Source organism: Hippocampus comes, unplaced genomic scaffold (genome assembly GCF_001891065.2).
Source record: "Hippocampus comes isolate QL1 unplaced genomic scaffold, H_comes_QL1_v1.1 scaffold468, whole genome shotgun sequence".
Lineage (NCBI taxonomy): Eukaryota > Metazoa > Chordata > Actinopteri > Syngnathiformes > Syngnathidae > Hippocampus > Hippocampus comes.
The window spans coordinates 90,047-101,290 of NW_017805226.1; the positions used below are offsets into that span (position 1 = coordinate 90,047).

At 42.8% G+C, this 11,244-nt stretch overlaps 1 protein-coding gene across 1 annotated transcript in view; it reads left to right on the top strand.

Moving 5' to 3' along the window:
- The window catches only part of LOC109515540 (myosin-7B-like), a 109,525-nt gene that overhangs the window by 71,462 nt on the left and 26,819 nt on the right, over positions 1–11,244 (top strand). The window contains exons 19-23 of the mRNA XM_019869389.1: positions 1,874–1,991; positions 2,069–2,192; positions 2,259–2,395; positions 5,756–5,926; positions 5,993–6,077. Of these exons, the coding sequence (XP_019724948.1) occupies positions 1,874–1,991; positions 2,069–2,192; positions 2,259–2,395; positions 5,756–5,926; positions 5,993–6,077 (635 nt within the window). The remainder of the gene's footprint in view (positions 1–1,873; positions 1,992–2,068; positions 2,193–2,258; positions 2,396–5,755; positions 5,927–5,992; positions 6,078–11,244) is intronic.

Genomic DNA, 11,244 nt, shown 5'->3' on the forward strand with positions numbered 1-11,244 from the left:
TGATGACGGACGGGAGAACATGTCTCTATATTCTCCTCCTTCCGCGGCGCTTCTTTCCGGCCCGACACCCCCGTTTCCTCCTCTTCAGCTCACGAGGAATGCTTGGTTTGTCGCCGGCCAGAAGCCCGCTCTCAGCCCACCAAGCTAACAGCTGGTCCCTACTGTAAACAATTGGGTCCTTGTGCGAGCGGGGGTACCAGGACACAGTAAATGTAAAAAAGTGAAAGAAAATAATGGAGATGAGTAGAAATGAAGATGGCCATCTCCTCCCCGTAGATTTGGGGTACAAAAACACACAAAACAAAGTAGGAAGAAGAAATATCTTGTGTCTCATGTGTTGTCTTATATTATTTTGTCATTATTTGTTAACTTTTCTTTTGTTGGCTGCGCAGACACCCGCAGCGGCTCCTCTTGTTTTGTGTTGAGAGGGAAGAAATTTCATCTGTGCTGTATGTTACACATACAGCACATTTAAATAAAATTGAATACAATAAAGTTGTATTCAATTCAATTCAAATAACAAAAAAAAAAAAAGGACGAAAAGAAACTCAAACAGGGATAGGCACTGCTGTAAAGGCAGCCACTCTCGCGGCGCCATCTTGAAGCATACGATAGATACATACATTCATACGTACATCTTTATTTATACAGTGCTCTCAGAACAGCTGCAGTTTTAACAAAGCGCTTTCCAGAACATTTACCATGTCACAGTCACATGGTCTTCAAATTAACATACCAAGCATGTTTTTGGAATGTGGGAGGACACCAGAGTACCCAGAGAAAACCCACTCAGGCATGGGGAGAACATGCAAACTCCACATAGGACGGCCATGGGCCCAAATCGAACCCATAACCTGCCATTGTGAGGCAGACATGCCAACAAGTTGTACATAGGTCATTTTCAGTATAGTTTTCAGTAAATCTTAATAAAATAGTATGAATATGATCCCACATTGTTCACCCTACTCATGTAAAATGGATAACGTCATTTAATAAAATTCTAACATTTCTAGTCAGCGGACCTTGTAAAAGATGCTCATTTAAAGGCCCCGTAAACTTGGACTTCCTGAGCCGAATGATCCGCATGTTGCCTGCAGCGTCGTGTATGTGTGTCAGTGTGAGCTTCAAATGATAGTAGAACAACTGAGTCTGCGCACTCGGTCGCACTACTGACACTTTAAAAGAATTGGCAACGGTGTGGTGTCCTGTTTGAAGATGCAACTAGGGTATAAACAAAGGAATGAGTGTTTTAGTCCAATGAAAAACATGTCAGTTTGTCTTCATTGAGCTGAAGAAATGCCATCGAAGACTTAATTTGTAAAATACATTTAAAAAGAGAATCAAATGGGGTGTTGTCATTAGGTGAAACAGAATTGTAAAATGGGCGACATTAGGAGAATTGTGAAAATGTCTGCCATGTCACCACTAAGTGGCCACATGTATGCATAAAAACTTGTTGGAGCTAAAATTTTATCTTAGGGAACAACCAGAGGTGGGAAATTGCCAGTTCATCGTTCATCAGTGGCCTGGACACCCATCCATCAACCTCAGTCTGTCATTATTTCAAGCCAAACCAAATTGTAATCGTGAGTCTGTTATTTTAACCGTGCTTCCATGAGCACATCCATCTGTAAACTTCATCTCTTGAAGCAACACAATCTGCCTCCTGACGTGGAATCTTCACCCATGGTCACATAATTCTCTGCCAGTGAAGTCGGATGTAATCCAGTTAAAAACAACACCTGAGAGGCCGACTGCATTGTGTAGGCTGTTTTAAAAAATGTTGTGCTCTGCTCTATCGAACGCTCCACTCATATGCGTAACACTTTTTTGAATTCAGTGAAATCCACATTGCTTGTTCGGTGTTCTTCAGGCAATATGGACCCCTTCCTGGTCTTGCACCAGCTTAGGTGTAACGGTGTCCTGGAGGGTATCCGCATCTGCAGGAAGGGCTTCCCGAACCGGATCTTGTATGCTGAGTTCAAACAGCGGTGAGCATCATGAGTGACCTCAATTGATTCGTTTGTCTGATATGAGCTTTACAATATGATCACACAACCAATCTCAGCTATCGTATCCTGAACCCCTCTGCGATTCCTGAGGCCGTCTTTGTGGACAGTCATAAGGCTGTGGAGAAGCTTCTGAGTTCGCTGGATATTGACCACACGCAGTACAAGTTTGGAAAAACCAAAGTATGACAGCAATTTTGTTGGATTTTTTTTTCCAAGTTGGAGCCATCTTCATCTTTCCACCTGTAGGTGTTCTTCAAGGCAGGTTTGCTGGGTCAATTGGAGGATATGAGGGACACCCGCTTGTCTCAAATCCTGACCACGGTCCAGGCCATGAGTCGAGGGAAGCTGATGAGGATGGAGCTAGACAAGCTGATGCTACAAAGGTCTCCATGCTGACAAAGCAATCATCAATCAATCCACTTAAATCAAAACATCCAAGTCATGTAATCGCAACCGTGGATTCTTTTGCAAAATATTGCAAAAAGAGCACACATTGGTTTGGAGTTTTATTAAAATATGTATGTCCATAAGGAGGCATAAGGAGGAAGAAAAGAGCCCTTTGGCTCGGTGACACTGTTGGGCTAAAGTTGGCCAAGAAGGATCTCAACCGGCAACTAAGAGCAGCGCGGTCTAAACACAAAGAGCAGGCACAGCAAGCCCTGTCTAATTCATACACAAAGAGGTTGTGGGACTCAATTCGCACCATGACAAACATGGGCACTAGGAAGAAGCCCCTTTCGGCTCATGATGAGGAAGCGAGGACAAGGGAGCAAAATTATTCCGACATGCGTTTTGAAGTTAACACTTCCAAAGAGTGTAATGAATTGCTGTGCAATCTGCAGTATGATTTTAATAACAGGGTGTTAAGTGACTCAGCTAGTGTTACCCGGGTTTTTAGATCACTGTGCGTAAAGAAAGCCACTGAACCAGACAATGTCTGCTTATTTATTAAAATCCTTCGCTGAGGAACTAACACCGGCCAAGCATCCTCTCTTCCAGCTGTCTATAGACACAGAAGTGCCGCAGCTCTGGAAAAAATCGATTATAATTTCGGTCCCTAAAAAGCCCTGTCCCCAGGATGACAACTATTATAGACCAGTGGCCTGAACTTCCAATGTGATTTAAGGGTTAGAGAAGATCATAGTAGAGAAACTATGCAGGGAGGTGGAAGCTTCGATAGATGAATATCAATTTGCCTACACTAATAATCGCAGTACAAGTGATGCCGTGTCTACTATTCTGCACTTTCTTCTGAGGCATCTTGAGAATAGGGTGGCATATGCCAGACTGCTATTCGTGGACTTTAGCTCAGTCTTTAACTCAATCTGTCCAGACATTTTTTGAAGAAGTTATTTCGGTTGAATGTCAATACATTCTTCATTAGGTGGTACCACTCCTTCTTATCCAAAAGACCACAGCGTGTGAGATTTAACTCTGTCTTCTCAGATGAGGTCATGAGTAGCACGGGGCCCCCTAGGGTTGCGTGAGCTTATCTTTTCTGTTCACCCTATTTACAAATAACTGTGTCAGCTCCCAACCAAATAAGTATGTTGTAAAATTTTCAGATGATACAGCTAGCCTTAGTCTGCTCACGAGTGACTCTGGCATTAGTAGCCACTGTGACGGGATCGACATATTTGTTGACTGGTGTAATGAACACCATCTCAGCATAAATGTGGAAAAAACTGAGGAAATGGAGTTTGACTTTAAATCAATTGGAGACCATAGCCTCTTCTCCATAAATGGCACGAACATCAGGCAGGTCTCCTCATACAAATGCTTGGGGATTTCGATGGATAGCAGGCTTAACTGGCAGACACATGTATGTAAATATCTGTTCGAAGATCCATCAGCACCTTCATTTCTTGCGACGTCTGAGATTATTTGGAGTTGGCAGAAGCATTCTGTTGAGCTTTTATAGAGCAACCATTGAGTCAGTCCTGCGCTTTTCGAATAACCAGTTGGTTTGGGAACCTGACTGTAAAATCGAAAGCTCAGATAACCAGCTTGGTTAAGACAGCAGGGAAGGTAAATCAGGCAGCCCCCGGCCGCTGCTCCCCAGGACATATATGTGCAGTCCAATATTCAACAGGCCAACAACATTCTAGAGAATCCTTCTAATGTGCTGCACTCCCAATTTGAGCTCCTACGCTAAGGAAGGAGGTACAGGACCCTTCTCTGCAAATTAAACCAATATAAAAACTCATTTATACTGCAGGCTATGAGCTTAATTAACAAACAATTAGAGGAAGGCAGACAGACAAGCAGGAGGACATGAGGGCAGTGTCTGGTGTGCAAATGAGTGTAATGTACTATCCATTGTGTGTAGAGTATGTATTGTCCTGTACTGTATGTATTTTCCAATGTATGTTGTGTAGCGTAAGTGTATGTTTTGTTAAATGCATGTAGCAGCACAGAGGGCCTGTCCACCGAGACAAGTTTCTGCTACGGGAGACCAAATCAAAAGTCAAATCAAAAATCAAATCAAGTCCATCCATCCATCCATCCATTTTCTGATCCACTTATCCTCACAAGGGTTGCGGGCTGTGCTGGAGCCTCTCCCAGCTGTCTTTGGGCAATAGGCAGGGGACACCCTGAACTGGTAGCCAGCAAATCGCAGGGCACACATAGATAAACAACCATCCACGCTCACACTCACACCTATGGACAATTTAGAGTGTTCCATTCACCTACCAAGCATGTTTTTGGAATGTGGGAGGAAACCGGAGTACCCGGAGAAAACCCACGCAGGCATGGGGGGCGGGGGGGACATGTAACGATCAGCTCATCAGCAAGCTCTGTCGAGGCATCAAACCATCATGAACAATTGAATCAGGTATGTTGGCGTAGGGAGGGATCTAAAACAAGCAGGATATGGCTCTTGAGCAACAGGATTTCCCTATCCCTCTCTAATTGATTCAGGTGCAACTGGCCAAATCAATCACCTGACCTGTTTCATCTAAAGATATTTCAGATGAAAATCCTTTTATTTTGTCACATGCTGTTGCTGTGGTGACGCATCGTTTGAAAAGAAAAACAATGCTGATTTTGAGGGTCCAACCCAGGGCAACAACTCATTAAACTTTGCACAGTCATTGGTCCTGTCAAACACATTTGCGTTCCTGTGCATTTTTTGTAAATGGCTCACTGGCATCAATTTTTAACAAAGTAATTGTACGTTTCACCTTGATCTCTGAAAATCGGGTAAATGTAACAGCCCAAGCCATACAAAAAAAGTCTTTTTGAAGCCGAATGCTAAACCCAACAGGCAGTCCACCAATTTTAATTTACTTTTTACGTTTTTCCTTATTCTTGGCCTTTTACAGATGTCCTATTTCAACAAACTTCTGCTCGAGATTTGAGCCGGTCGACTTCAAAATTTGTGTCTCATCTAAATATGATTAAACATTATTATTTATTTATGTTTCAGTACCCAAACATGTCAATACACCAATGGCCCAGGATGCAAAGACCCTTTATACTGTAGCTGCTTGCAACTCTTGTTTTTCTTTCATGTTTTTCAAACTATGGGCCCTTAAAAATTTAGATCTGCTGAATTTTGGGGTTCAGGATAAGGCTATTTTTGTGACATTTTTGGTTTGATGGTGTGCCTTTAAATTTTTGCAATGTAAAGTTTTGGATGTTCTTTGGCTCAACCCAGGTGGGAAACTCTAACCATGATCCTGGATTAGATTTTGGAAAGAATTTATTTTTACATATTTATTCACATGGACTTGTTTCAGGGACGCGGTGCTGGCAATTCAGTTCAACTTGCGCTCATTTTTCACTGTGCGCACTTGGCCGTGGATGATGCTGTTCTACAAGTTGATGCCCTTGCTCAGAAGTGCTCAGGTGGAAAAGGAACTGGCCACCCTCAATGAAGACTTCAGCAAGCTAAAGGAGGCCTTTAACAGGTGCTGACATCCTTCGGCTGCAACTCATTCAACTCCATCAAATTCTGTCCATCTCCTCCTTTTCAGGTCCGAGTGTAAGCGAAACGAGGCCGAGGAGCGTCAGGTGATGCTGGTCCTGGAGAAGAATGACTTGTATTTGTTGCTCCAAGCCGTAAGTGATAATAATCCTCCAATGCATCAAAGGTTCATCACCTCTTTTTGTCTGACTAGAACAGAATAAAAATGCATACAATACAGTACAATAGCACTACAATGCAATGCAGTGGAACCTTAATTCATTTCGTGATGAGGTTTGAAACCAAAAACAAACCGAGTTAATGTTTACCATTGAAGTGAATGGAAATGCAATTTATCTGTTGCAGCCCCGCCCCAATAGGAAATGTTATCTACCAACCTCTTTTTTTTTTTCAGTGAGTAGACACAAATAAATATCAAAGTGATGTAGAAATAAGAGAAAAAAATACAATGACATGTACTAAATAAACATTATGGCCATTTATTGCTCAAAAAATTTAACTTAGTGAGCGAAAATGGAGGACTACATCTCCTCAATTGATAAAGAAACTACTTCCATAATAACATGAGTAAATTCAGATTCAGGTGTTTGATTTTGGTTCAACAAACCGCTTCAGAGAAACTTGTCATTTTATGCTCGAAATAAATCAATAAATAAATAATCTGAAAGCAGGATATCACCTTGTCATAAAAGAATGTGCTGTTCGCCAGTTTTCTGCAAATTTGTTTAGCTATTTTTTTGAATTCATTTTTTTAGATGGACTCACTCATGTTGTCACAAGTAAACAATTTCTCATTTTTGAGAGCAAAAAAAAAAAAAACAGCAAAGATTCTGTAGTCTACCTTACCTGCATTGAAGTGATGCACAGTGCGAATGATGACAATGCAAAAAGAAGAGTACAGATCCATTTCACTCACAAGTGCTTCCTAGTGCTTCGAAACAGATTACCTTTTCTTAGGATCCATTGTGACTGTTTAGATCTCATAGAGCAAAATTTTTCATGTCATTCAAAAGATCGTAGCACTATAGGCATGTACATGTGTGCATGGGCGGAGTTTTCGAAAAGTGTGGAGAACGTATTTTCATGACCAAAGGGCGCACTTCAGTGTCTTAAATTTTCTCAAAAATTCATAGGGGAGAACGCCTAATAATGCGGGTCACCTTGTGTATGCACAGAGTTCCAGATTGTGAATGCTGTTGTGTAACTGCGATGCGGGGTCTGCTTGACTGACTGATGTTGTGCAGACACGCTGGTTATATTGAGGAAAGGCGGACGCAACTGACGACAGCATGTGGACATTAAACTGACAAGGGTGAAAGAGGACGCTATAGCGGTCCTTCTCAAATAGTGGTACGTGCACCCCTAGGGGGGTCACGATGCGATGCCGGGGGCTGGGGGGGTTGCATGTGTGACTCTGGGGAACATGTTTTTTGCCAAAGAGAATAGAACAGGGGTGGACAACCAGTCAGAGACTAAGAGCCAATTTTTTTTTACTGTGTTACTGCAAAGAGCCACATCGCGCACATGCACGCGTGTGCACACACGATCTGCAGTAGTTACTTACGACTTGGGTCAGCTTGCTACATATTTGACCGAAGATCGACTTTTGAAGCGACGAACCTCCCGTCATTGACCCGATTGCGCACTGCAAGCATATATACACACACACATACACGCACACACGCAGGCACGCAGATGAGCGAGAGCTGGAACTTCACTGAACACGAACAAAATCGAAACACACAGACATACCCCCCCACTCTCCATTTCCTCTTCCCAACGCTCGCGCTCTACTTGGGACCAGTCCGCTGGCTCCGGGTCGATCGCGATTGACGTATTGTGCATCCCTACCTTTAAAGCTCATTAGCTTAGAGCTTAGCGCTGAGCACCGTTGTTTGCGCATGAGCGGTGATGCCGTTGTCATCTGATTGGTTGCCCTGTTTGTCAATCATTAGTGCTAAGCACCGTTGTTTGCGCATGACTGGTGATTAGGTTGTCATCTGATCAGTTGCCCTGTATGTCAATCAAGTAACGGGATTGATGATAGGCTGACGTAGTTAGTTCTGTGTATTTAGCGCCGTTGTTTGAATTGCAGCGCCACCGCCGAGGCGTTTTCGATGCTTGTCATGTGAAAGCCCGGGCCGCATTGAACCAGCCAAAGAGCCGCATGCGGCTCACGAGCCGCGGGTTGGCCACCCCTGGAATAGAATAAAGTGTAATTGCACATTCACGACAGCAAATGGCAGTAGCGCCCTCGTTGCAGGGAGTATTATCTCTGTTTTGTTTTTTTTTCCCCCCAAGTAAGCGATATGAAGCGCAGTAAACAAACCCTCAAACAGACAAGATGAAAAGAAAGGCGGAGAGAGATGAAGACAATGAGACAAAAGAAAGTCACCCAAAAGCTAAGACAAGGAAATATGACAAAGTGTATGTAGTGCTTGGCTTCACTGTGACTACAGTGGGAAATGAAGAAAGACCTGTGTGTTAACTGTGTCTAAACATGCTGGCAGTGGACAGCATGAAGCCAAATAAATCAAGACATTTCACCTCAATCACGCTGATAAATCGCTGGAAAAGTTGCACTACAAAACGTGCTCATCGTAGCCATTGACTTCCTCATTTTGCTTAAAAAAGAGGGGGGAAAAAAAAGCACAAAATCTTTTACTCATTTTCATTTTGTAGACTAGTGTTTTATATATTCTGCTCCTGACTCAATGTTGCTGAACTGAATTTTAATTTATTATTATTCATACATTCATTCATTCATTCATTTTCCGAACCGCCTTTATTATTACTCATGAATTATTTAATTTTAGTTTTCAGAATGGTGCAATGATTGAATTGGTGCAATAATTTGGTAAAAAAGTTGGGCAAAAATGTTGAAACAAAGTATTAAACAAGTATGTTTTTCATTTCAGGCAAATTGGTGCGTTAAATTTCTTTTCTGTTACAGACTAAAAAACAATGTTAATAAAGTTATTCTTTGCTGTAATTTGAACCATATTTCTTTTTTCTTTTACAATACAATGTCATGCAGAAGTGTACTTCTAACAATTTTATAGACAAATGATAATTATCGTGGTGGCAGAGAGTGCGGGGTGGCGCAAATTGTTTTCTTCTTGTTTGGTGAGGGCTGGGGGGGGGGGGGGGGGGGGGAGAAAAAATATGGGATAATTGAGGAGCACTGCGATAAAGACACGCTCCCAGTTGGTGTACATAGTATATAATACATGCATTCTGAAAAACAACATACCGAAAATGGCACCTACAAAAACACACGCTAACAAAGCACAGTTGAAACTGCAAGCTATCAATTACACAGAGGACCATGGGAATCGAGTAGCCGCAAGAGAATTCAAGATCAACTTATCCATGGTGCTTGGTGCTATCCGGGCAAAGATGCAGCAACATTCAGCGAATTACAAGGAAAAGCTGGCTATCTTCCACTCCTACTGCAGTAAAAAGCGTACTTTTCTGCATTACATTATATAAAGATGCTTTCTTGGAGATTTTAATCCTTTATTCTGCCATTCTGCTGGCCTCACTTGGCTTTCATTGTCCACATTGAAATTCAACAAAAAGATTGCCGATAAACACATCCAGCCCAACCACATCACGAACATCCACAAGGTGCCTCTCACTTCCGACATTCCGGTGAACCACACTGTCGAGAAGAAGGGCACCAGCACGGTAGCAATACACACAAGGGGCGCGTGAAGTTGGATTTTAGTGTTGTGCTTGGTTGCCATGGGAGTGGACAGAAACAGCCAAAGTGAAGTTGCGAGCAGCATAGGAGCGATGGCGTACCCAGCTTTACTAAGACAGGGACCCAGCGCCGGGCGACTTTGTGACTGGATTGAAGATGTGTGGGCAAACGTGTCTGATTGCACTATTATTGGCGATTTCGCAAAAGGTCAGTCCTGAGGAGCCAAATTGACTCTGACAATGATGCAAGGGAACCTGTCCTGTTTGATTGTGAGCTTGCCCAGTTGTTCATTTCTGATACAGATGATTAGGACTTTGATGGATTTGAGGATGAGGATTGATAAAAAATAACGTGAGTATCTTGTTAAATGGTGCAATAAAGTACAACCAAACTCATTTTGCCTTTTTTTTAAAAACATAATCTAGCGTGCATGCATGCTACCATTTATTTTAAGCTAGCATACATTTTACCATGCCTGCGTCAATAATACAATGCATCTTGTGTATGTGTTAAATCAGAAATAGCACCTGTAACTGACACTAAGCCCTTTAATACGGTGCATCGTATGGTCATGAAAATACAGTGTTCTGATGTGATTGCGCCGACATGAATGGTTCATTGTCTTAATTAAAGACACGCTATTATTGAACAAAAAACATCCTGCAGAGACAAAAATAAAATATATTTTGTACTTTTGCAAGTCAATCAGAAAGGCTTTGTGGCTACAATTGAAGTTGTGACTGGATGATTCCAGAACCCGGTGGCACGGTGTACGACTGGTTTGCACGTCCGCTTCACGAATTTGATTCCAGATCCGGCCTTCCTGTGTTGAGTTTGCATGTACTCCCCGTGTCTGGGTGTTTTTTTGTTCTCCGGGTACTCCAGTTTCCTCCCACATTCTAGAAACATGAATGGAAGGTTAACGGAACACTCTAAATTGTCCCTATGTGGGATAGTGAGCATGGATGGTTGTCTATTTGTCCTCTGCGATTGTCTGGCAACCATTTCAGGGAGCACCTCGCCAACTGCCGAAAGACAGGGATAGGCTCCAGCACGCCCGTGACCCTTGTGAGGTTAAATGGATTTGAAAATGGATGGGTGGATGGACGATTCCGGGATCTTGATGTACAGTGATCCCTCGCTATTTTGCGCTTTGATTATCGCGGCCTTGGTGCATCGCAGTTTTTTTCCCCAAAGTACTGTATTCAGAAAAAAATGCCGAATGACTCAGAGGTTTTGTGCATGGCTGTAACATGATTGGTTCCCAGCACCGATGTCGACCAATGACAGCACGAGTGGATCCATCCCATGATGCACAGCCATGTTGATTGGCTGTGCATCTTCTCAGCCCTGCCCAGTACCCTACCTTCTGTCTTATCATGTGGGTTACTTTTGGATCAATGTCTAATCAAAAGTGGTAATCTGAAGTGGTTGCCTAGATCAGTGTTGTGTTTACTACGCGTGTTAGTGTGTGTGTGTGTGTGTGTGTGTGTGTGTGTGTGTGTGTGTGTGTGTGTGTGTGTGTGTGTGTGTGTGTGTGTGGCTGGGGGAAGTGCACGAAAGAGAGAGAGAGAGAGAGAGATCAAGGCTGAAGT